Source organism: Trachurus trachurus (assembly GCF_905171665.1).
Source record: "Trachurus trachurus genome assembly, chromosome: 1".
Classification (NCBI taxonomy): domain Eukaryota; kingdom Metazoa; phylum Chordata; class Actinopteri; order Carangiformes; family Carangidae; genus Trachurus; species Trachurus trachurus.
The window spans coordinates 10493253-10520426 of record NC_139891.1 but is presented as its reverse complement, the minus strand read 5'-3'; the positions used below and the strand labels follow the sequence as shown (position 1 = coordinate 10520426).

Here is a 27174-nt window from a genome sequence, read left to right as displayed (position 1 = left end):
CTTCCTCCCCTCACCAGGAAGTCTGGGGGCAAAGGACTTTGTCATCGTCTTAATTTGGGATGGAGTGACGTTCATTTATTATCATACCTCTGTAATTGGGGCTTAGGTCATTTGTGGCATCTGTTGGGGCTGTGGGTTTTTTTTCTTTCTTTTTTCACAAGGCCAGTTTGAAGTTGAAAATCCAACTTTTTCCTCTGCTTCATTGTTCCTGCTGGAGATTGTTAGCAGGCACTTTTCTGTATGGCTTCACAATGAATCATGGGTATTGTCTACTGGGATTTATTGCCTCCATAAATGGTTATGTAATCTTAAAGACAAGTTTCAGGTTGTTGTGCTCCCTTGAAATTTCCTCTGTGAAGCACACCACACTTTTTTTTTTTTTTTCACATTTGAATAATCATTAATCGCTCCATGTGAGGAAGGTGACATTTCACTGTTGTTTAGGAAAGGGCCACTGTCAGACTGAAACTGTCGAGTTTTAACTCCCCAAAACCGAGCAGATGGCTCTACATTCAATACATTTATTTCCTAATCACATTACTGAGCTCTTCAGTTTTTTTTTTAAGCTTTGATGTCACATTATCGTCCCCTCAGCTGCTTCATATTTTGGCTGCTTGTTGTCCTCACTATCAAGGAAATCTATCTACACAAGGCTGCTGTAGCACTCATTGACTCTGAATTGCTGAGTGAAAGCCAAATGCCTGATGAAAAGGTCACTGACCAGCTTCACTTTTATGAAATAATAGCATCCAGGCTATAAAGAAATGCTCCCTATTTGATGTCCTGTTATAGTAAATGGATCGGCAGATGAAATGTCATCCACATTCTCAGTCATAAACTACAGTAAAGTATTAAGAGCATTTATAGATGATTTTTAATCCAGCATTTCACTATTATTCATCTTTAAACACAATGGTACAGAAAATTAAACTTGCCCTTTCTCATCTTTGCTGCAGAAAGCATCATTAGTTCAACACACTTCTGGATTGTTTTTACATTTGGTGTAACCCGATGCTGTGATACAGTCTTGACACTCGTCTTCTCCATGCCTTCCTCACTTTCTCTGCATCCTTGGAATGAAGAAGTGCTAACAAGCTCCACACGCCGCAGCTGAAAAACGTGCCGTAATTGTCCCTCGACATGCTGCATCTCACTTTCCTCTCTATTTTTAACCCCGCGCAGCAGAAGGCGACGAAAAGCACCGCAAAAGTGTGAGAACAGCGCTCACTCCCGTCTCTGCTCATGCTCCTCTCACCTTGAATTTGAACTGAATAATCACTTTTTTTTTCTCTTTGTCATGTGAATTCTCCAGTCGTGCGCTCTCTCTACGCATGCTGTTGGTCCTTTGCTGTGTTGGACAGTTTTGGTCCGTCTCTCTCTGTACCTGCTGCTTTATCTTTTTTAGTTTGTTCTCTCTTCTCTCATTTATCTTCCCCTGCTTTTACTCCCCGCTGCTGTTTAAACTCCACATATCAACTTAATTAGCACCTCCTCCTCCTCCTCTCCCGTGTGGGTTTCCTACATCTGCACTGTGCCTGAGCCCTTCTTTCTACCTCTGTACTTTTTTTTTTTTTTCCCGGTCTCGCTTATGTCTGTTCTTTGATGACATCTCGGTGTTGGTTGGATCTGGTCCTGCTCTGTGGTGTTGACCCTGTCCTGTCCTGTCCTGTCCTGTCCTCTGCTCTCAGCGTGTGAATGGAGCAGTGTGCGAGTACGGCCTCCCTGCTGGCCTCCGTGCGGGAGCAGGAGAGGCAGTTTGAGATGCTGAGCCGAGCTCTGGAGGAGGAGCGGAGGTCGTGTGCCGGCACCCTGCCCCGCCCCCTCCCCAACATGCAGGTAACACGGAACAAACACCCCCTCCCCCCATCCTCCTCCTCCTGCCCATGCCCATGCCCATGCCCATGCCCATGCCCATGCCCATCCATCCCCGAAACCCCACACACGCATCATACGTCCACTCGGATTCTTCACCCCTCACTCGATCCGAGTTCATTCAGTGTCATCTCCATGGTCACCCCCCCACCCTCCCATCTCAACCCTCCCATCTCATCATCAGTGTGGACTGGCTTGATGGCAGCAGAACCCAGACGAAGCCTGGGGGAAAAAAACACAAACTACCTCCTCCTGTGGGTTTTAATCAGGCCGGACCTTTTAATGCTCACTTGAAATTGAGCTTTTGAGCTTTTTGGAGATAAAAGTAATGCGACTAAAGCATCTTCTATTGAAGCCTTCCTGAGGAGGTAATTTCCACGCTCTGTTGCTCCTCACAGCTCCAAATCCTGCATCTTTTTTCTCAGAAACCGTCCACGTCTCCTTCAAGTCTTTCTTCCATCATCATCATCACCACCATCATCCACCACCCACCAAACACAGTGTGACCCATCATGTTTGTCCTCACTTGACATTTTGCATGCATAGACGTCTTATTGCGATCGCCCTCGTAGCTGCATTAATTATATCAACCGGCTGGATTATTTAGAGTCTGATTTATCTCTGCTCCTATTTTCGGTGCGACCATGAGTCCATTAACAGTCCAGTCAGGCGGCTTCATCAGCTGCAATACTAAATAAAACTCTTGATATTCAAGTTGGTTTCCTAGCTGAAATGTCCGGCTGTTTGCTTACACACCCTCTTTATCACGGGTGAGTCACGTACCTGGTTCAGAGAGCGAGGAGTGACCTCATCCACTGGAGTTTACCTCACATACGGTCGCACAGATGAACACACCCATTTGGTGCTCATTCCTCTACTTCCTTATTGGCACTCTCGGCCGTTAGAGTGCATCAGCAACCTGACTTTTACACTTGTACACAATGGAACTCTTTCGGCCCTGAGGCGACCTTTGAAAATAAACAGCCCGGGCTCTCCCTGTCGCTCACTTTCTCTCATCTGCTGCTGCCGCCGCTGCTGCATGTTGGCTCGCGTTCACCGGATCACAGCCACCACGGTCCCCAGCCAGGTGATCCCTGCAGCCGATAAGGATCAGAAGTATAGGCGGTAGTGTGTTCTATAGCGAAAGCGGGGGTGGGGGGGGGGGGGGGGGAAAATGTAGCCTGTGCTGCTTCTTATCTCTGTATGTGTTTACATAGCCCAGAGGCTTCGGCATGCCTCTGCCACTCTCCCAGGCAACGCAACGCGACCTCAGTCATCTCTGACAGGTTCCCACACGCTCACATCTGCCCAGCACTTTCTACTTATTCCCTGTGACTGAGCCCTAAGCTGCACTCAACACCAAATTCATTTGATTAATCTGAGCGTTTCTTTACTTAATCTGAGCCATGTTGTCGCCATTGCTCCTCTTGATAGTAGTTTAAGTTCTCATCGGACTCTCTGCATTTTACATTTGAAAACAAAAAAAACACAATTTCTGTTTGTCATAGTTGTATGCATTTCAGCAATGAGTCAGTGGTGAGCAGCTCCCCCCCCCAGGCTGTGCCCCCTTTATCCCTTTATGTTGTGGAGATAAAGTTGCAGATGGTAGTAGAGATACTCAGAGCTCCCCCTGTGGCTGGAATGGGAAGTGCACCACACCCATGGCTGCTTCAGGGCAGGCACCACTGATGGTAGTGACACTTTTTATCTCTGCGTGCGGGTCATTATTAATTTCTTTACGGACCAGTTTTTGTTCATCCGTTCATTCCATCATCATAGTTCATTTATGTGTGTTGAATAACTCCATTTCACCGCCTTGTTTGTGTTTACGGGTGAATAGCCGTGCTTGTGTGTTCATGTTGTTTACATACCTTTGGAGTTTCATGCAAACGTTTCTGGCTGAGACGCACAATGCCGGAAAAGTCACAGCCTTTCACTTCTTGCATTATTTCTTCCCCTCTGCAGAACGGGCGCATTCCTTGTGATGCAGACATAGAGAGGCTGACACTGAACGAGGGTTACATCAACGGGACACATCACGTAAGCACCTGCTACTTCAGTTCCTCTTGTTCCATTAAAGCAGTTAAAGGGATAGTTCAACATTTTTGTAAATTGGCCCATTGCCATGATCCCTATAGTCTTAGGAGTAGGTTTGTTACCTTTAATTGTCGGTGCAAGCTATTTTTAGAACGGCGGAGCAGAGCCGTGAGCTGTTCGGAGCTACACTACGGTGGCTCATTGGATTTTGTTTTCCCTCTTCAAATACACAATCCAACAACTCCAAAACACTCTGGTAGACAAGTTGTGACCTGCACATTCACCACGCTATGAGATAATAACAGAACGTTATGAGACAGAGTTGTTTTTGAGGTAAATGCAGAGACTGCTTGCTGAAAAACTGCCCCTGACGGGAACGCGCATCGGCGGATTTGCATGAATTTACCTCGAAAACAACTCTGTGCCAAAATGTTGAACTATCCCTTTAAACCCTTGTGAATAGTGATGGGAATAACGGCGCTACTTTTTAAAATAATAGTAATTCAACTACTAACTCAGTTACTTTTGGGGGAAAGTAACTAGTAACTAAAACTAATTATTTTAAGTAACATGCATCATTTGTAATCTGTGTGTGTGTAGTTCAGGATGGAGCCTGGTCAGGTGATGCAGGAGTCGTTCACGGTGCAGGAGGATCCCCAGGAGTCCCAGCCTGTCGTCTCCGTGGAGACCAGCGAAGATGGAACCACTCGCCGCACAGAAACCACGGTAACATGGGATGCCTATAGATATACCCACTGCTGAGTGCGCAGTAGGCAGGAGTATTTGAGCAACATGAGTTTTGTCTTCATCATTTTCCAGCTGATGTGATTTATTTCTCTCTGTAACAAACAAACCTTGGTGCTTGTAAATCCTGAGCTCTAACATCTCGTCTCCCGCCTCCCGTCTCTCGCTCCTCTAAGGTAAAGAAGGTCGTCAAGACCACCACCACTCGCACAGTGATCCCGTCTGTGTCGGACACACTGTCCCTGGACGGTGGGGGTTCTGTGACGGGCATGGGGGGGTACAACGCAGCCATGGACAGGGTTTACAGGCAGGCACCCAGCCAAGGCGTGCCCATGGACTACCCCACTCACACTGTGCCCCGAAACTACCACTATGGACCTCCGGCGGGCTATGACGACTACCGCACAGGCCCTCCGTCTGAGGCCTACGCCAGCCTCACCAGAGGCGCTCGCATGGACGACCGCTACAGGTACCATGTTTGTAGAAAGTATAGGATTTATACCATTATGGCGCGGGCAATAATTTCACATAATCTGCATAATCTTTTAGCACTCCATCAAGTCTCTTTGTTGACCTCTGCCTCCCTCTCCTCTCTAGACCGGTCCATCCAGATGGGTACAGGACTCTGGACCCGAGCTACAGAGCCCCCAGCAGGAACCAGCTGGATCCCTACGCTGCTCAACCACAGGTGTGTGTACAGCCATTACATTACACTGTGTTGCTGCTTTTCTTTCAGCAGCATTGTAACACGTGTCCATGCTGTACGTTAAAAATTGATTAGGAGTTCAGTAGCTATAGGTCTATTATCGTGGCTCTGCTTTTATTGTCAGTCTGTTTTATGTATCTTATATGCTGTGCATGCTTTTTATGTCTGCTTTTGCTCTGCATGACTGTTTAGTGTTTAACAATGTTCGTTGTCTACTCTATGTTGTCGTTGTCTATATTTTATTTTAACATTCTTATATCTCATTTTATTGTTTGCATGTACCTTCTTCCTCTTATATATTCTTATACTCTGTTTTAGGGTGACATTGTAAAATCTGTCCAGGGACTACAGATGAAAAATAGTCTTTTTGGCTAACTGGCACTGGCGCATCTACAGCAATGTTTACAAAGATTGCTAAATAAACCAATGAATAAATAAATAAAATAGCTTTTTGATTGGGTTTGTGTTACTAGATACTAACTCCTGCCCCCTGTATAGGTTGGACGTATGGGGAGTGCCTTGGAGCTGTCCTCCATCCCAAGGTTTGTCCCAGAGCCTTACGGGCTAGAGGACGATCAGCGCAGCATGGGCTACGATGAGCCTGACTATGGAATGGGGCACCCGATGCACTACAGCACCGTGCCGCGCAACCACCACGCTTTTCCTCACGGGCCCCCACGCAGAACAGGGTAAGTGATGTTTGTTTTATGGCAACTCATCTGCGTTGTAATGAATTTGGCTTGTATTTAATAAACAACTAAAATTCAGTATCTAAAAAAATTGAATATTACAAAACCGGGGGAAAAAATCATTTTTTAATACCGAAATGTTGGCCTTCTGAAAGTACATCCATCTATATTCCCTCAATACATGGAAATTGACATTTCCATGATATTCTAATTTATTGTGATTTTTTTTCTGATTTATTGAGATGTACCTGTCCTGTATGTTCTTTATGTGATCACTGTGTGTACTGTCTTTAAGTCACCAGTGTCTTAAATCTTCACGAAAAGGAAAGGACACATTTGACCTTCACTGCTTTTGGTCTCAAGCAAAAGAGACCGAAAGAACAAAGAGCAGATTTTACACCAGCAGGCGGATGGCTAGTTTTAAAAATAATTTTCTGATTACTTGCAATTTTTTATTTGAATGATCCAGTATTGATTATTTTATAAATTTGATCTTTGCATATTGTGCCCCTTTTCTCAGTAAAGATCTGCAATACATCATAGGGGTGAATGGGATGAATCTAGGTGGTGTTTGCATGTTCTCCCCGTGCCTGCGCGCACATTAGGTCAATTGATGACTCTAAATTGTCCATAGTTGTTAATGTGTGCTGTTTGTCTTGATGTTGACATGTCCAGGGTGAACCCCGCCCTCGCCCTCTGTCAGCTGCGTGGAAAAGTGACATAGCTAATAGATGGCTGCCTGGATTAATATCAACAGTCTGCTGTGGGTGGGGGGGATTGGGGGGTTGGGGGTCATTGGCCTGCCCCTTAAATTTTGGAGAAACACTGCATGTGTGGGGATATGAAGAATGTGGTCTCCACAGACATGGAGCCATCGAGGCCAAGTAAACAAGTAGAAAGTTATTTGGACTTTGCAGCTACACTCTGACTTGTACTGTTTTTACATCGTGCAGCTTGATTGTCATGAAAAAGGTTTTTGAGACGTGTAAGTAACTTGGGAAAGGTTCAGTTTTGCACAATCAATGTTTCTAGATTACATTCTGTACAAGTCTGTTATTGGACCAGTAACTACTAGATGCTGGAAAATGCAGTGTAATGTTGCATTTTGAATTTTCAGAAATGGACACAATTAAAATGTTAAGAGGTCGATTTTTAAGTTTCCCCTAACTTGACCTCAACCACCGAATCAGAAGCTGAATTAGAAGCTGAATGGAGTAAACATATTCGACCAAAACCTGTAGTAAACCTAGAGATTTCTTCCACAACACAGGCTGATAATAACCTGCAGCCTGTTCTGAGGCCTGGGTTTGTATTTGTTGAAGAGATATTATCTGTGGAGGGTAAATGAACAGCGTGTGGATTCTACTTTAGTCAGTCGCTCTCTGCTCAGGAGATGACAGTAGCTGGGCAGCTGTCTGCAGATATCAGGCCGAGGTGCTGCCAACGCTAACGGTGCAGATGAATTAGTGGGCAGACCTAAGGTTTCTGCTTGTCTCTGCTCACTTCGGTCATTAACCCTCTGAGACCCACAATCACACGTTTTTTTTTCTAACTTAGTGTTTTTCCTAATGAACTTATCATTTTTAAGATTTTCAGCAACTGCTACACATCATCAGAATCAGCCAATAAAGACTTCTATCTGTACAGTAGCTACAAAGGGGGTTTATATCCCATACATTTAAAAAAAGAAAAAACATAATTTGTTTTTTCCCCCCTTGTTTTTATGAATAGAAGCTGGAGAAGGATTTTCTTTTACCCTTTTCAAATTGCATTTATCTGTGTGGGTTGTTCTTGGAGTGATTTGAAGTTTCTATCTTTATCTGTTCATGAGTTTAACTCATTCTCCGGAGCAGTATTTATTGAACTTTTCTTGATCTGCCCCTGGAAACAGCAGCTGCTAAGCCTCTGCCCTTACTTGTGTAGTTGATCTGATCCCTCCATCTGTGCTCTCTGTCTTGCTCTCAGTTCACAATAAACCATCACTGCCTCTATCTAGCGTGGGTTTTACAGCCAAAGAAGCACAGTCCATCACCAGGTGGAGCATGTGCCATCTGGGTGAAGGCAAAAACACGACATGACCAGGTGTTGTCTCCCTCATCCTTAGGAGTTACGAGGGCACCTTGGACGGAGACATGAGCGGTCCAGGGGACATGTACTACTGGGGAGGAGCCCCCATGGCCCAGGGTGAGAGAGGAAGCATGGCCTCGCTGGACAGCACACTGAGGAAACCCGGTCCGAGCGGGTGGCGTCAGCCGGAGCTGCCGGAAGTCATCGCCATGCTCAACTACAGGCTCGACCCCGTCAAGAGCAACGCAGCAGCTTACCTACAGCATCTCACCTTCAAGAATGACAAAGTAAGACACGCACAACTGTCCTGTGGACTGTACAGAAGAGTGGGCTTTGGTTTTAGATTAGAAGCAGTAAGCCATCAGGGTGGAGAGAGGCTAAAAGACACGCATCTTAAAATGAACTTTTATCAATGCCTTTGATATTATATGAATGCCTTATTTTTCTATATTGCACTGTGGACAATGTCTTTGTATGTATGTGTCTGAGAATGGGACTTGTATACCCGCTGCTAAGTCTCCAATGTCTTGGTCCACTCTAAGCAGCAGGAGAGGGCCATCCATTTATTCATGCACTTTATCTATTTTAACTTGCACTTGCACTTTAAAATTGGCACTTTATAGAACTCATGCTGACATTACTGCACTTTATGTATACGTATGAATGTTTATATGATGTGAATCACTGTTTAACTCTTTGTGTATTTTCTATTTATTATTTTTTCTTAACTCTACCGACACATTTACATTTGTATACACGTACTGATATTCATTAATGTGTATTGTCCCTTTCCAAAAAAAAAAAAAAAAAAAAGTTCTAAACATAGGAGCAACTGGGACTGGTAACTTTAGTGCTTGGGTCAGTTTTTTTTTCCAGGTAGAAAAGAGTGGAGAAAATAGTAGAAAAGTCAGATATTGTGAGGTAATTCAGTGATTCACTCTGAATTTGCACCTGCTCCAGGTTTATAAGAACTACACGAAGTTCACTGTAGCAAAGGTGCTTTTGTATCGACTTATAAAGAACTTAGGGAAACTATTCAGTGGTAAATGTTGGCCAGTTTGTCAGATTTATATATCCATATGCACATTCTCCACGTCTACACTGACCTCATCTTCACCCACTGCTTATGTGACGTCCCTCCTTTCACTTTCCAGGTGAAGTCTGATGTGCGTCGTCTGAAAGGCATCCCAGCGCTGGTTTCTATGCTCGACAACCCAAACAAAGAGGTCAGTTTGGTTTTGTCCTCGGTGGCTTTCTGCTCCATGCTTTACTTTTGTCAGAAGTGTGTTTATAAGTGGACTAGGTGTGGTTGCGGCGAGGCTTAGGGGGGATGTAGTGTGTTTCTTATGTAATCCTGAGACAATTTATTGGCCCCCGAGACGAGGACCAGGTGGACGTGAGACGGTAGCTGCAACATCAAATAGATGAGGAATGGGAATAAGCATTACGTATCTGACTTCTCCCTGTCAAATCCTGGAAGTCAACACTTGTGCTAAATATGGTTCGGTCCAAAACATTCTGTGGCTTTTTTTAACGACTCCCTTTCATTTAGGCCGAGCAGTTGCAGAGTTTTGCTGATGTTTGTATGGGCATTACCAGACAAACCACATCATGCATTCCTCTCTGGAAGCAAAGAAGCATCTTAACTTCACATTTCATGCTCTACGGCCAATGACAAGTTTGAAGTCTGGTGTGACTCGCTGACTGCAGAAGTGGGTCAGACAGAAATCCTCTTAACGTTTTCAAGGGGTTCAAAAAACTGTGTGTGTGTAAAGCTAAGCTACTATATAGGACAGAGTGTGTTGAAAACTTTTTTTTATTTATTTATAAGTATATTGGGATGATCATACAGTGTTGATGAACTTGTGCTGACATTAACATTGTTCTACAGTGAAAAGGTAACATGACCAACAAATTCAACATTAATCATAGGAGATTACTTGTACGAGTAGTCCTAATTTCCATAACACTGTCTAACAACTGTGAGGGCGTGACACAGTTTTCTACTTCTATGCTAAATGATCTGCTATGTATTTCCTTCTTTATGTTCAGACATGACTGAATCCAGCGGGGGGGGGGGGGGGGGGGGGGTAATCCAGAGGGGTAAGGGAGGTATGGGTGGGACAAGGGTGGGACAACAGCTCACATTTTTACTATATTTCTTCCCTTTTTCCTCTTTTTTTCTTTTGTTTTTAACACTGCCCACAATATGTTTACAAGATGTATGGTTTAATATGTATGTGAATTATGTGGCTGTGTATATGATTTAATGTGGGTATATTGTGAAAAAAGAAAATCTTCTATGCTAAATCCATGCAAGTGAAATGAGCTTCTCCGTCTTCCTCCATAGGTTCACTACGCAGCCTGCGGAGCACTGAAGAACATTTCGTATGGCAAAGACTCAGACAACAAGATCGCCATCAAGAACTGTGACGGAGTGCCGGCTCTGATCAGGCTGCTGAGGAAGACCCACGACCAGGAGCTAACTGCCACTATCACGGGTTAGAAGCACAAACTGCACTGCACCACATACTCAATATAAACCTGATGGTGTCATGTTTCCACTGGCAAATGATGAAACGACAAGAAAAACAGTACATATTAATTAACATTGTCATGTAAATATGTGGGATTGCAGCCGAAAGGCTAGTTTCCATCCCCAGTCCCATTGGCAGGTTGATGTTAGACATAAAAGGGGGTGCGCGCGAGACCGGATCGTCGACTAGTCGCTGATGACGTCATTCATATTTTTCCCATCATAACTAAAATCACAGGAGGAGGGAAACGCTTTGCAACAATCTGTATTCACTGACGGACAGCTCATGCACAGAAATGAGTCCATAGAACAGCAGCTTTATAAACAACAAGCTGTAAATCAGTTTGTTTTTTTGTAACATAGGCCTACACTCCTATACAAGCTTCTCCTGCTCTCTCTCTCCGCGCCGGTCAAACATCGACCCGTCTGTAGGCTACTTGGTTTTCCACACACACAGGTCTGTCTCTAGCGCTGTATGGATGTGTGTCTTGTGTGCAGACGCAACTGACAAATATTTATAGACGGACAAGCAAACTTAATCATCATTTATTTTATTTTGAAAATTGACCGGATTCTCTCGCCTTTTCTGTGCCCGACTTCCTGTCTGGTACGATCTCGTTCTATCCAGCTTGACGGTGCTCGTATTTTTCTTCATTCAGCGCACTCAGCTGTTGTTTCAAGCTGCTACTCTTGTAGCTACTGTTACATGATCAGCGACTAGTCGACGTCAAGCTCAAAACGTCATTGTGGAGCAACCCCTAGTGGAAACCCTGCTTTACATTGTTTTAACATTAAAAAAAAAAAAAAAAACATCATTCTGAAGGTGTGGCGGCTTTTATTTTGCTGTGGCGGTGCGCCACGATCAATTGCATGTAGAGGAAACCCTGCAACACGATTGGATGCTACTCCTAGTGGTGCATAAACACAATGCATATACATAAATAGAATTAATTAATAAGAAAAAGCAGCAGTCATCTTATTCACACATCACACATATATAAAACAATCATAGTCCATAGAAGTTTGGTAGAAGAAGTAAGAGTTGGGAGTTCAGGTATAGGGCCAAGTACTTGGTTCCAGGTCTGGGATGCACGGAAAGAGAATACAGCTTGACCAAAAGCACTAGATCTGTCCTGATTCTGCTGTTTTGAGTCTGGTGCGTTCTGTTTGTTTTTCTTTTTTCTTTCTGCTGTTACTTGGTTATTGAAGTTTCCGCTCTTATCTGGAGTTTTGTCGTGGCCGTGCGTGGACACCTCTCACACAGATGGCATTTCTCACAAATCAGGAAACATAACTGTTTATCTGCCAAGCTGTTATTTTCTCTAGGGACAGTTGGCAAGTAAGTTGTTAGCTGCACAACTAAACTTGATGTTTTTTTTTAACATAATTTTCCTCTTGTCTTCCTCTCTGTTTTCCCAGGGACGCTGTGGAACCTGTCGTCTCATGACTCTGTGAAAATGGAAATTGTGGACCATGCACTGCACGCCCTGTCTGATGAGGTGATGGTGCCTCACTCCGGCTGGGAGCAAGGGAGCAACGGAGCAGGAGGCGGGGAGGAGAACTGCAAGCCGAGACACCTGGAGTGGGAGACGGCCCTCACCAACACAGCAGGCTGCCTGAGGTAGGGAGGACGGAAAGGAGGAAAGGAGGGAAGGAGGAAAGGAAGGAGGTCGTATCAGAAAACAGATTAGAGCTGTTTGATTTGTAACAGAGGAAGGAGAGTAACTGTTGATGTGAAGCCTTCTGCACCACTAATAGGGAGCTTCTCTGACTCTGTCATCATTCTGCCTATTACAATAAAACATATCAAAGTAAATAAATTGATTAAATGAAGTCTGTTATATTCAGAAGTCTGTAAAACAATGCTCAAATTGATTGACTGTGCACTTTCCTCTGATCACTAGCACATGTGCACAAGACGTCCTAACACGTAACACTGTGAAGCTAACGTTAAAATATTTTGGGGTGAAATGTTCATAAGTATAAAGTTGTCTGGGCTGAAGCCTGACAGTAAGCAGGAGAGATCAGGAGAGGGTGAAGAGTTTAGAGGGAGGGAGCGAGTAGAGGACAGTGGGGCATTGACTTAAACAGTGTAAACACTATGTTCCAGCCTCTGGGTCCGTTATCTATGCATTCCCCTCGACCGCACGGTTAATTACAGCGATACGGCCGAGTGGCTGTAGAAAAGTATGTGTGAATAACTATATAATCTGGTCATCTGGAAGGTTTGGTATTGGCAGAAAGCGTCAGGACAGTATCGTTCAAAACACAGTCTGGGAGTAGTTACAGACCTGAATATCACCACGACTACCAACACTTTGCTGCTGAGTCGGTGCCAGGGTGTGTTATATGTTTATATGTTGTGCTTGATGTAAATCATCAGCAGCTCACAGACAGACAGACAGACAGACTGAGTCTCTGATGTTAACTCCATATGATATGTATTAATGGTCAATCTGTCAGATGTGTGTATGAGGACAGTGTGTGAACAGGAGCTCACACACTGTCTTGATTTGGTATCAAGAATAGTAGAATTACATTGGTTTTAATACTGACTACCAAATCTGTTCCCCACTGTTAGAGCCTCGCTAAACAAACAAAATGCTTAACTGGAGCCTGGACCAAATAAAAGACACCAGGAAAGAGGAACCAGCTTCACTTTTAAAGGGACAACGAGGAGTTTCCGAAAGTGAAGCGTTTTCACACTACATTTCCCATGAGCCTCTGTGTGCACGGTGAAATTATTGGACCGGTGCAAGACGGACGAAAGTGAAAACATTTGTCAAGAATGTTTTCATTGATCAAGAATGAAAGTCGGAGGTTTGAAGACGATCAGATACCGTTGTTGTTCCGACCATAAACGGCGATGCAGCTGCGTTATTCCCATGACCCGCCGGGCAGCGTCTGCCAAACCGAAAGTAGGAAATGCTGGGCGAGTCGACCACTAAATAATAATATCAAAATAACTATAAAGACAAAACTATATATTTATCGAAACTGGATCCATTAACAAGTGGTAACGTAGATTCATCCACATTAATCTTTTAGAACCAAAAGGGGCATCTCTTTTAACATAAGTAAAAGTCATAAAGAAACAAACAAGGAGTGCAGATCACACCCGACAGAACAGAACGTGGAGATGATGCGGAGCCAGCCAAACTATGGGCTGTATTTCTGCACTTCTACAGTTCATCCTCCCTAAACTACCTACAGAAAACTAAACCAAAACAAATGGCATCCTGGGAAGTAATGAACCAAAGCAACAGAAACTGCTGTGTCTTCTTCTACTGGGAAACAAAGCAATCTGCAGAGATGAATCCACCACAGCAGGCTGTGCTGAGAGTGTGTGTGTGTCTCTGCTCATCAGGTCCCACCTTTTTCTCTTTTCTCATGTCGTTAATGAAGCTCAGATGCTCCACACCTACAGGAGAGAGTGTGAGAGTGTGAGAGGGAGGGATAACACACCCCACGCCATGAAAGTGAAATGCAAAAACAGCCATCCCCAGTTATAGTTGTGATATATCAATAACAATATGATCTTTAAGTTCAGTCTTTAAAATGCTGGCCTGCTGCAACATGTGAGTAAACTTCCTGGACTTATCAGCAGGGCTCCCTGCTGCGGAGGGGAATGTGTCCTGTTATTGTGTGGGAGGGCGTGTCCGTGGCCTGCACCCAACACCAGACCGGGGGCTCAATGTCCTTCCAGACCTTTCTTCCAGAACTCACTGGGTCTCAGTTTTCCATCCGTCCAGTTCTGTTAGATCTTTAAGTGGCACTCAGAGCAATTGAAGATCTTAGTCCGCGGCCGTAACAGGATCTGCTCAAACTGTACTCTCTTTGTAAAGTGCTCGTCTTGAGAGAAAGTCTTATTCAGACAACCATTGGGGGGGCGGGGTGTTCAGGCATTTGTGGGCTGGAATCCTTTTGTGGAGACTCTTTCCTTTTCCCCTTTACCCCCCCCCCCACCCCCCTCTCCTTAACTGCTTTGTTTATTTCTCCAGAAGTTCACGCTGATAATCCTCTCATCCTCTCAACTTTCCATTCGTCCACAGAAATGTGAGTTCGGAGCGAAGCGAGGCGAGGAGGAAGCTGAGGGAGTGCACAGGATTGGTGGATTCGCTCATGTACATTGTCCAATCCCAGATTGACTGTAAAGATGTCGACAATAAGGTTTGTGGTTTTCTTTGACATTAAACGTTTGCCTGTGTGGTGTTAGACTTTCAGTAGCAACAAGGTCAATTTTTTTGAAGAATAATAAAAGTCAAATAGAAAAACAATGGTGTCTTTCACACTAAATGGTATAAAATCCTCCGACTGATCCTGGAGAAACTGCCAAACACCGTTGAACTTTTATTGTGATCATCCTTCATTTTTACTCATCGATCCTCACCTCAGCGTTTTCCCTCCGTTTTTGCAGCTGATAGAGAACAGCGTGTGTCTGCTGAGGAACCTGTCCTATCATGTGCATCGTGAAATCCCTGGCTCTGAGCGCTATCAGGAGGCCGCGCCCATCAACCAAGGCCCCGCCCCCTCCAGCCAGAAGGGCGGCTGCTTCAGCTCCCGCAAAGGCAAAGGTCAGAGAGAGACAGAGAGAGATATGTAATGTGTTTGTTCAGTCAGTAAGATATAGGATTTCAAGTGATGTCACTGTTGTCAGTGGCGTCTTACTAGGCTAACACCGAGACACATGCAAATACACACACACACACACATACACACACTCTTGCGCAAACAAAACCGGTCACTTGCAGAGGAATGTTAACAATTTCTCCAACTGAGAGGAAGCTCCTGCTCCCTCCTGCTGCTCTGTTTTTGTTACACTGAGAGTATTGATTTTGCTTTTTTTTCTCTCAAATACAAACCTCCACTCTACTGTTTTGTGCCTTTGCCAGTTTTGTATTAGAATGATTTTGCAGTGGCAAAGACCATCTGTCAACATCTAAAGTAATTCAGATGCCATTTCCTCCCTGCTAGCTTTTTTTTTCCGTTTTACTTGAATATAATGTGACAATGTGACAGTGTGGAAATAATAACTTAATATATCCATTAAAGGGATACTTCACACAAAATCAATAATTCACCAATTGTCTACTCACCGTCATGCCAAGGAAGGGTTCGGAGAACTTTCAGAGTTATCAAAACGCTTTTGGAGTTCCAGGGGGCGTCCAGCTGGCAACAGATATTCATATAATAATGGCGGCGGATAGAGTTAACCTTTGAATCGTCCAAAACACACACTATGAAACATCCAAATACCTCCATACTGCTCGTCCGTACTGACCCAAGTGTCCTGAAGCAGCCACATGAAAAAATTGTTCGGAAAAAATGTATGTGATCTCTGTTTTTAGCCTTGCTGTATTAGTAGCTCCCCCTGGCTGCGCAAGATTTGCTGCAAGATGTTCTTCCGTGTTTACATCATACATCCAATGGTTTACAACGATGAATGAACATCTCACAGTAGCAGTATGGAGGTATCTGGATGTTTCATAGTGTGTGTTTTGGACGATTCAAAAGTGAACTCTATCCGCCGCCATTATATGAAAATCTGTTGCCAGCCGGACCCCCCCCGGAACTCCAAAAGCGTTTTCGATAACTCCAAACCCTTCCTTGGCATAACGGTGAGTAGACACATGGTGAATTATTGATTTTGGGTGAAGTATCCCTTTAAGTCACTGACCATCAAACAGTTTGATATTTTTGCCCCCCAAAAAAGCGTAGTCCAGAGAGAGAGAAGTCGTGCTTTTTGTTTCGTAAAACGACTAAAACGAAGCAAGTTCTTTTTCTTCTGATCAACTAATTGATCAAACTAATTTTTTCAGCTCTAAAATACTGCAAAATAGAATTTCATCAACTTTTTTTTTTAGTGCAGACAAAAGGCTTGGAGTAACTGTAATTAGACTTTAACATGATGCCAGCCAGAACAGATTTTATGGATTAACATAACAGATTCATGCAGCGACTGTATGAAAGAGAAGATGGCACCGTACCTCACGCAGTCACAAACATACTGGTTTGGGTCGGCCCATAAGAAATGTCCTGGTTCACTGCCACCGTCATCTCATCAGTTTACTGCAATAGCTCTTTGTGTGTTCATCATTTTACAATGTGTTAAGGACTCACGCCACAGCAGCAACGCTCTTAGACCGATACTGAATCTGAACGTACATGAACTGTGGCGTGCTTGGTTTGGCTTCATGTGGCCTTCATACTCGGCATGTCATACCCCCGGCGGTGCGCGGCCGTGTCTGTTGTGACGTAATCAGGTGTTGACTGGGGTGGCTCGATTACGGCTGCTTTCCTCTCACTCACATGCTCTCTCTTCCTCCTGTTTTTGCCGCTCTCTCCCTCTTCACCCCTTTTTCTCTCTCTCTCCTCCCACCTCTCCATTTTCTCTCCTCTATTTTTTTTCTCTTCTTTGTTTTTCCGCGCTGGGCTACAGATGAGTGGTTTTCCAAAGGTAAGCTTTTGCCTCTATGACTGCACGTTGCTTTCTGGCTGCCTGCTGTTGTCTTAGCGTTAGCTGGTAGCTGTATAGCTGAGCTAAGAGCTTGGAGTGTTGTTTTAGTACTAACACGCACGCCTCCTCCTCACCGTGAAAGAGTTGTAGTGAAATACTCAGAGGACAGTAAACGTCTTCAGCCACACATTGCATACCTAACCAAACTTAAAAAATACCAGCAGTAGATTCAGCTCTCTGGAATGACTTGATCATATGCTGTGAGTTTCTAAGTGTGATGTTGATGTTGGCCTCCAGGGAGGAAAGACGAGGATGCTGCTGCAGATATAATAGACATTCCAAAAAGGACCACGCTTGCTAAAGGTAACGACTGATTCACTCTCATGTTACTGTTTTGTGTTGTAAAATGCAAATGCTCCTACTCTTTCTCTTTCTCCTGCTCTCCGCCTCACTCTCTCCCTCTGTCCGGCAGGCTATGAGCTGCTGTACCAGCCGGAGGTGGTCCGCATCTACACCTCTCTGTTAAAGGAGTCCAAGAACCCCACCGTGCTGGAGGCCTCGGCCGGAGCCGTTCAGAACCTTTGCGCCGGCCGCTGGACTGTAAGAGCCGCTCTCTCCGTTATCACCCTTTTTTCCCTTTTTATAGCACCAATGTGGGAATGTGCACGGTTACCCGGGTAGGCAATCTATTACCCGGTTAACCCAGGATTTAAAAAATGACATGGTAGAGCACAGTCTAGTGTCGGATCATGCCGTGGTTCGGGTTTTTTGTAGTGTTAAACAGTTTTGGATCAAACAGCATGGTTTTTTTCTGTGTTTTAAAAGCATTTTTGGATCGAGCCTCAAACTTTCAAACCTTTTACAAGAATCTGTAGCTGTCGTCATCAAGTCTGTTAGAAAATATAAACATTCTGAAACCTTCCCAGTTGTTTCCTGAGACGATGCAAGGCAGAGAGGAGTGTAGTCACCAAAATGTAGTGGAGGAAAAAACAAAAAAATTGTTTTCACCTCCGAGGCAGCTGGGGCATAAAGATGCACATATGCCCCATATGTGCATCTTAAAGGGATAGTTCAACATTTTGGTAAATTGGCCCATTGCCATAATCCCTATAGTCATAGCAGTAGGTTCGTTACCTTTAATTGTCGGTGCAAGCTGTTTTTAGAACGGCGGAGCAGAGCCGCGAGCTGCTGCAGTTTTTCGACAAGCAGTCTCTGCATTTGCCTCGAAAACAACTCTGTCTCGTAATGTTCCGTTATTATCTCATAGCGTGTTGAATGTGCAGGTCACACCTTGTCCATGAGAGCGTTTTGGAGTTGTTGGATTGTGTATTTGATGAGTTTGATGAGGGAAACCAAGAAATCCCATGAGCCTCTGTAGCTCTGAGCAGCTCGCGGCTCTGCTTCGCCGTTCTAAAAATAGCTTGCACTGACAATTAATCAAAAAAGGTAACAAACCTACTCCTAAAACTATAGGGATTATGGCAATGGGCCAATTTGCCAAAATGTTGAACTATCCCTTTAAACTCCAATCTCTACTCTTATTAACCACCTGATATTATGTCTGACGACGCTGTGTGTCAGTAATGCGCCCTGTCTGACGGACAGACATTTATGAGTCATTCTATTTTTATTAAAGGTAATGGGTTACTCTAGTAAGACCTGGTTAGGTTACTTGGTTAGAAAATGACTGGAAGTGCCCGAGCCTACTGAACAGAGACCTATGCACACTCCTGACAGCATGCTCCAAACAGAGCTTAGAAAATAAGTCATTCAAATCTAAGGCAGCGTTGGCAATGGACCAAGCATTAGCACACAGCACTGCTCATGGTTTTACTCAAATTTTCAACGCTGAACTTTCATATTCACCCTTTTTTTTTACCATCCATCTTCACATTAAAGAAACACACTTTACTAGAAGGAAAAAATAATAATGTGAATCCCTGAGTTATTTTTTTAGGAGGCAAATCTAGTTACAGATACTGTTGAGGTTCAAATCTACTGCATGAGATTAGAGGGAGATTGGCATAATCTGGGAAAATGAGAGTTTGAGTACTTGCTGGCACAGTCCTCCACTAAGCGCCCGTGGGAAACATGCCAAATGCTACACTTGCCAGCCCTCAACATGAATACAGAGTAACAATTCCAGTTTCTTTCAGTATATACAAGATGCTGTTAATGTACTGTATCTATAAACTCTTGGCCGTCTTGTGCAAAATTATCCAAAAATGGATCTTTGTGCGTTTCTTTCTCTGGATATGTTTGAGTAGATCCACATGGCAGAGGATCAAAAACATAAGTTCCCTTTGTAGATAGACCACTATCAAAAAGATAGTATGTGAAGAGCATCTGAATAACGCACTTAATGAAAATGCAGTAATGTTTTTCCACTGTCGTTGAGTGTTATGCTTACCATCTATCAGCTTTCTTTATTAACTTTGTGCATCCCAGAATGCATCATACCTGACATCTAGGGCAGTAAATTGAATAAAAACCCGTCTTTGTTTCAGTATGGGCGATACATTCGTGCCTTGCTGCGCATGGAGAAGGGTCTACCCATGATGACCGAGCTGCTGGCCCACGGCAACGACCGCGTGGTCCGAGCCATGTCCGGAGCCCTGCGCAACCTGGCCATCGACGCTCGCAACCGAGACCTACTAGGTGAGACGGCACCGTTGTTTAAAGCCAAGTTATAACTGCGGAGTGCCTCGGTCGGGACTGTGCGTTCTGAACGTTTCACCCGCTCCCGTGTTGTCAGGTAAACATGCCGTGCCTCACCTGGTGGCCAACCTGCCCGGCGGCGGCCAGAGTCAGCCGGTGCGAGGGCTGTCAGAAGAGACGGTGGTGTCGGTGCTGAGCACACTCCACGAGGTGCTGGGCTCCAGTCTGGACGCAGCCAAGACCCTCAGGGCCTCGCAGGGCATCGAGAGGCTGGTGCTCATCAACAAGGACGGGTAAGACCCAATGGATGATTTTCACATGAGTCTCTGTTTCCTGTTTTGTATGAATTGCTCTTTTTATTGAGTCCTGTCTTCTTCTTTTTTACCCCTCATCCTCCTCCTCCTCTCTCTGCCTCCCCTGTCCCCGTGGATGACCAGGAATCGCTCTGAGCGCGAGGTGCGTGGCGCCGGCCTGGTGCTGCAGACGGTGTGGGGCTACAAGGAGCTGAGGCGCACTTTGGAGAAGGACGGCTGGAAGAAGACGGACTTCATGGTCAACCTAAACCCGCCCAGCAACAATACCAGAGCCAACGGAGGATATGAGGACAGCACACTCCCGCTTATAGACAGAGGTGAGGAAACAGTTTGTAATGCTGTGTACGAACTAGAGCTGTGCGATATCAACATTTTATATCCCGATAACGATATATATCCTGATATAGTATTTTCTCTTAAAATCATATATGTACAGGGTTTTTCCTGCATAGATAATTTGCCACGCTAAATATCTCACCGCCACCAGCTCACAAGTCAGTGTTTTTTTTTTTTTTTCTCTGGCTTTTTGTGCATTTATTTTGAAAGGACAGCTGGAGAGAGACGGGAAGGAGGAAGAGAGAGCGCTGCCTCAGAGAGTCGGGGCAGACGCACAATAATGGCTCTTTACACTACAAAGTACCAGCTCTACTGGGCTTTACTCGACTCTACTTGACTTGGTTTAGGTCCTTTTCCACAACAGCTGAGTTCCTCCTCAGCGGGGGAGGGCTATATCGTACGGTAGACATTTTTATATCGCACTACGATATATATATCATAATATCGCACAGCACTAGTGCGAACTAGGGGCGTCCCCGAATAAGAACCTTCATAGTTGAATCTGATTGGCCAGATTTTGCCTTTTGTCGACTCATCGGTGAATCATGTTGTTTTTTCCTCATTGATTCTGTCTTTTTCCCGAAAAAATATCTAAAATAAACACATTTAATTCTTCAGCTGGCATAAGATAACAATAACAGGACATTCTCCCGCCATCCTTTTCCTTATCTCACTCGCGTGCACGACATGAATCACTGTCTGTCCTTTGGGGACGGCGTAGCGATGACGAGTATGAGTCTGTGCTGTGAATTGACGAGTGTGTATGGAGAATGAAAACGTCAAGTCCCATCGATGTGTGCATCAGTGGTTGTGTAGCCGGGTCAGGGGTCGAGTGTCGCAGCTCAATAGGCAACACTGTTGTTAGTGTGTAGTGTGTGGTATATAGGTTCTCCATGACAGACAGAGAACACATCACTCAGTTTCATCTTGTAAAAAAAAATATTTGAGACGAATTCAGTTCTTCCTCCATTAAAAGGACATGACATGAAGTGAGGAAAATGAGAGAGAGACAGAGACAGGTAGTCAGAACTCACTTTTTTTTCATAGCGGCCCTAATCCTCTTCCACACGGTCAGAATCGTACTTTTTTTCCTCTTCATATTTACCATATTTTGTGGCAATTTGACGACAAGATTAGCAGTCGAATCAGCCTTCTCCGAATCGAATCAATGAATCGTCGACTATTCGTCGCCCCTCGCGCAAACGACTGCTTCCAATGTGAAGCAGCTTCTGGATTCAGTCACTTGCGAGGTTGTATTGAACTTTCCCATGCATGTTAGGATTTTTGGTTTGTGCCCAACTTCTCGTACCTCACAAACACTTACAGCTGTGAACAGATAAAAAATAGTTTTTCCTCGGCAACACCACACCACAAAAAACAAAGTCTGTGCTGACGCACACTCAACAAACAGCACGCTGAAAGGTGATGACGGCGTCCTGCGAGTGTGTGATCATCACCCAGGTTACGCTGTGAGCCGTTACTGTTTGCCTATGATTGCCTTTTCCGAGCGCCATGTGTTGAAATCGCAAACAATAGCAGGGACACTGATTCATGTTACACAACTGAAATCCACTCCCCCTGAGTTCTGTGTCCAGATCAAGATGTTTAGTTAAGTTTGAGGTGTTTAATTTGAAGGCTCTGTGGCGCTGTTTGCTTTGTGACTTCTGATATGTCTGATGATCCCGGCTGGAGGGATCCACTACCGTTCTACTAATACTGTATCAATACAAGTACTGACAGACTTCCAGAATTGCAGCACAGACCTTCGGTTGTCTGTCCCTGTGACACCCCTACTCTAGTCTGAACCAGAATCAATATGTGGATACCTGTACATGCAAATAATTTGATGCTGGTTTTTCCACTGTTCTCAGCACTTACCTATCAATAGACATGCAATTAGAAACGAAGACAAAAAAACAAGCTGAACGGGAAGATTAAGAAAAGAACAAAGTAATTTAAAACAAAGACAAAAAACAAGCTAAACAGGAAGATAAAGAGTAGAACAAAGTAATTTAATAAGGAGTGGTGGATGGTTCTGGCAAAGAAGCAATGGAAGTAGTGCAGCAAGATAATGATTGTAAATACTACATATATGCATGGCAGGCAGAGGATGGATGAATATGTACATTGCGTGCTACATATTTCTATATAAATTTGAGATTGATATTAATATTTACTCTTCTGACAGAGTTTCCAGGCTCGTCTCTCTGTGTTCAGTTTCTATAATGGACTGTTTGAGGACTTCAGTTAACCTAGATTTGCTGTTAATTCGTACATTTGTCTCAACCTCATTCCCAGATTCATAATTTCAACACTAGGTCAGCAAATAATCTTCATCCCACCTTTTTCAGGTCTACCGGTACTTTCTCTCAGTTCTCAATTAGGTTTAGAGGTCTGCACTTTTGGAATGCATTACCAATCCACCTTAGAAACTGCACAAGCATAACTTCATTTAAGAAATGAATAATTCATTTTCTATTGAGCCAGTTGAGCAATGCATAAACCACCTGTTTCCCCTGCGTCACCACACAATATCACTTTTTATTTATTTTTTCTCTCTCTTTTCTAACTGTTTTATGTTCTTCACATTACTGTAAATCTTATTTTTTATATTGAATGTGTATCTTTAGGAGGACCACTTGACAAGCTCTTAGAGTTTTTTTTTGTTTCTCCTGCACAATGCTGTATCTACTGTATACATTGTATGTTTTTTTCTTTTTTGTTATTGTTCTACCCTTTTATCATGCTTTTATATATATATTTCATGTGCTAATAAAAAACATGAGACAGATAATGATTTTCACACTGAGACATGTCATATAATCCTAACTAGAGTTGCCCATCACCACCTTTTTAGAACAAAACCTCTTCGGCACTGATGTTGAACTTTAACAAACCAAAGTAACACAAACCTTATATTTGCAAATGCAGGCTGGCTCATGTCTGTCACTCACACACCTACACACTTCTATGTTTGGCAGGAGCTGCTCCAGGGGTCTCCTTGAGGGAACAGGAACATTTAACTTCACAGACAAACAGTGACGTCCATGCTAATTATGTACCTATGTGTTTATGTTTGATTGACAGGCGGCAAAGGGGACCGGGAAATGATTCCAATGAACGACATGGGACCAGGTGAGGGTTTAAAACAGAACACACACACACACGCACACAACACGTGGGCAGAAATACACACTCACGTCTGTTCCTCCTCAAGATGCCTACTCCACACTGGACCAGCGAGGAAGAAGGAACACTCTGGATAACACACTCGATCCTGCTGACAAAGATGCAGTACAGGTAAACACTGGCCACACACACACACACACACACATAACCCTGCATGACTGCACCTTAATGAGAATTACTCAACCCCCTTACCTCTAACAGAAACAACACCCCCCCTCCTCCTAATCCCAATATAACCTCATTTGCTTACAGTCGACAACAGGAGAAAACCAGAACAGACATGATCATCATTATCGAGACAGTAGAGCAGTATCCCTCACAGGATGTGACTTGTTATCAGTTCAGCAAATAGTTTTCCTCCGCATCAACTCTTCCCGTGAACTTAACCGTCAGTTCATCTAGAACTGTCTTGCGGCACCTTGTGGGCTTCCAGGTGTCATGACGACACACAAACCAGTGTCCTCACTTGCAGCTAAAAACGTAACCGTGTGAACGAGCGTGCTCTCTCTCACACACACCCACCCACGGTCAGCATGTCGATGCACGTCCTGTTAAAGCACACTGGTTGATGGTGTCTTGCGCACAATTTCTCACTGTGTTCTGTTTTTTTTTTCTCTCCCCCTGAAACACGAGCTAACATCAAACTAACCTTTTGGAACTTTGTTTTTTTCTTTCCTTCCTCGTCTGATGCTTCATCTTTCCCCTCCACTTTTTCTTCTTCCTATCTTTATCACTTTCCAAACCTAACCCCTCTTTGTTTACTCACCCCCCCACCTCTTCTGCTCTCTCCTTCTCTCTCTGCCTCTTTATCTGTCACACACTCCTCCTCTATTTTTTTGTCTCTCTCTCAGGGAGGGATGTATGGGGAGAGGCAGGCCTCTTTGCCTCTAATGGATTCTTACGATGGTTAGGCTACACCCACTGTCACACTGCATGTCAGTGCATGGTATGTGTGCCCCCACCCCACCACCGGCTGCCCCCCCCCCCCCTCTCAACTCACTGTATGGCCTAATGTCTAAGAACTGTGACTATTTGTGTGTTTGACAGTGACCAGTCTTGTCCATGAGCTTCCATTGTACTGTAGTCGGACTGTGTCTTTGCTCCCCCTGCTGGTGAAAAGTGTCAAGTGTCTAATTTTAGTTCTCCTGAGATGTGATTTTTGTTTTCCTCTCTGCACAGTTTGTAGTGTTTATCTATCTACCATGGTGACGTTGTTGCCTGCAGCCATTGTTGTGTAGTGTAATAGTTTGTACTGTTTTCTTTTTTCTTTTTGAAAGCCGTGTGATTTTATTTAATTTTTTTCCCACTGGGGCTTGAACGTCTCACATAAGCTGCTGCAAACGATTGATTACCACACTTGTGCCACTCTTCTTGCAGAAAAACTGATTGTGTGTATCACGAGACGACAGCCTCCTCCCACCTACTGCCCTTGCTGAACTGACAATGGGGGACCACGACGCCACAGATGGAGCTAAAACTCCATCATTTTACACTCGACCCTTTTGTCCCTCCTTACTCTTTTTGCAGCTTCCCATCTCTCTCTCTCTCTCTCTTTCTTTCTTTCTTTCTCTCTCTGTTACATTCCTCTATTGCAGCTGACACACTAATGAGACCACAACAGAAACCCGATGTGGATCTGCGCTCCCTGTGGAAACCGGATGTGACACTATGACCACTTTAAGCTCTTTGAGTCCCTAAACTCCAAAAAAGGAAGAAAAAAGAGAGAACACTAACTACTCAATGAGATACTGTGGCAACAACACTACATCAACAACACTACGACTTGCTTGGACGACGCTAACGCTCTCTCTTCAAAAAAAAAAAAAAAAAAAAGCAGAGACCCTGGCTTCATCTGAGGACTTTTGTAATTTTTTGGAGGTGGGATCATAGACTTACCGAACTATTATTAAACCAATTAAAAGGAGATGTTGGGATCAAAACACAACGCTTTTTGGTGAAATTTTACATAAATGGCTATTACACTCTGTTTTGAAGAAACTGAGGGAATGTGTCAGTTTTCTCTCTGATGGTTTAAATAATACAAAAATATAATTTCCTACCAGTGTTTATCCATTAATCAGATATGTGTAAGCCTTCCTGCTTCTGTTTTTGGTAGTGGTTGTTCCTCTTCTTGCTTTGCTCTGTACCACAGTAATGTACTTGTGCCAAATGACATGGCTACTGCTGCGACTGCCAATGCTGAATGCAAGAACTTCACCCACTCAGACAGCAGCTACACTGAAAACTGTCACCTGCTTCCTGTTTTGTACGCAGTACGTCAGTGACAGACTTTCACCGAAATGCATGAGGATGCAGCATTTTCTCTATTTGATTGTGATCCATAGATATAAATGGGACAGGAATACAGCAGAGAAATCATTGGCCGCCCTTATGGAGCGGACGGTGTAGCCAGTGCTGTGTCTGTTAAGTGTCGGCCCATTTGTAACTTTCGGGGAGAAACAAAGGCTCCAGTGGGTGCATTTCCTTTTTACCCACAGGTCTATAACCTAATGAATGTGTACATACAAGACGGTCTCTAACAGTGGGCTAACTTGAGTGCCTCGCTCATTTAGGACAGGTGAGATGGGTGTGTTTGACATGAAATTGGTAACCAATTAAGGAGTCTTTCTCAGCAGGTTACCGCTTGAGAATACTGTATATGGAACTCAGCAGTTTTCTATTCTGCGAGATAATGGAATATATGAACTTATTTGTATGTGAGAATTGATTCTTGTCATTGGGATTGTTTTTTTTTTATGAGGTATAAAACTCTTCAGTTCTGTATAATTTACTACTTCACAAACCCATTGCCAACCTGGCTTTAAGACCACAGAGCAGTACATGGGAGAAGACACAGTACCGTCTGCTTTTCGCCCATGTTTCTTTAGTGTGCTTTTTTTCTGTAGAAGAATGCTTATTCAATAGTGCCGACTGAGATGTAGATACTTAATGAGTGGACGATTTAAAGAAGAAGCACTGGGTGGGGTGGTATGTGTCCCCACTGTCTCCCTTCCTTTTTTTTTTTTTTTTGGAAACCTTTCCACACAATTGAAACATGACATTGGAAGCTCATTTTGTCAAAGTAACGAGTTGCCTTCGAGAATGGACTGATGAAAGAAGAACAGAGGGAGAGCAAGGGTTTGTGGTAGAAAATGCATAAGGAGGCATAGACCAGAATTTGCTGTTAGAAAAAGTGGAGGAAAAAATAAAAGCACATTAAAACTATATATACAAGAGAATATTTGTTAATTTTAATGATTTTATGTATTTTTTTATATTCTGATTTGGGTTTTAATTGTTTTGGGTGCTCTGGGTGAACGCATATGCAATCAGTTTTAATGTTTGATTGAAAAACATTCAGTTTGTGTCTTAATTAAATGCAAAATAGGGTTAGTTAAAACAAAATCCTCCAACACTACAGATACTGGAACACTAATGGAGAAAATCAGATTCTGGGCTACACACCTTAATCTCTTTGCCTTGGCTCTTAAAGTTGCACATTCTCATTTATGAATGAATAATGTAACTAGCAATACTGTTTTTAATAAAAAAGAAAATGATTTCTGAGA

At 43.8% G+C, this 27174-nt stretch overlaps 1 protein-coding gene across 7 annotated transcripts in view; it reads left to right on the top strand.

The window, feature by feature from the left end:
* ctnnd1 (catenin (cadherin-associated protein), delta 1) overlaps positions 1–27174 on the top strand; it is a 33409-nt gene extending 6235 nt beyond the window's left edge. For 4 of the 7 annotated variants that reach the window (XM_083982316.1, XM_083982319.1, XM_083982317.1 and 1 more), the window contains exons 2-22: positions 3838–3912; positions 4510–4635; positions 4830–5122; positions 5251–5341; positions 5858–6048; positions 8153–8402; positions 9270–9341; positions 10466–10616; positions 12071–12272; positions 14704–14821; positions 15069–15225; positions 17091–17108; positions 17406–17471; positions 17581–17708; positions 19616–19766; positions 19864–20059; positions 20204–20397; positions 23504–23551; positions 23634–23716; positions 24457–24551; positions 24983–27174. In XM_083982316.1, coding sequence (XP_083838442.1) covers positions 4516–4635; positions 4830–5122; positions 5251–5341; positions 5858–6048; positions 8153–8402; positions 9270–9341; positions 10466–10616; positions 12071–12272; positions 14704–14821; positions 15069–15225; positions 17091–17108; positions 17406–17471; positions 17581–17708; positions 19616–19766; positions 19864–20059; positions 20204–20397; positions 23504–23551; positions 23634–23716; positions 24457–24516 — 2589 coding nt within the window. In that variant the 5' untranslated portion in view covers positions 3838–3912; positions 4510–4515 and the 3' untranslated portion in view covers positions 24517–24551; positions 24983–27174. Of the gene's footprint in view, positions 1–1688; positions 1837–3837; positions 3913–4509; positions 4636–4829; positions 5123–5250; positions 5342–5857; positions 6049–8152; positions 8403–9269; positions 9342–10465; positions 10617–12070; positions 12273–14703; positions 14822–15068; positions 15226–17090; positions 17109–17405; positions 17472–17580; positions 17709–19615; positions 19767–19863; positions 20060–20203; positions 20398–23503; positions 23552–23633; positions 23717–24456; positions 24552–24982 lie in introns of all 7 variants that reach the window. The other 3 variants (XM_083982313.1, XM_083982314.1, XM_083982315.1) reach the window with 3 other exon arrangements.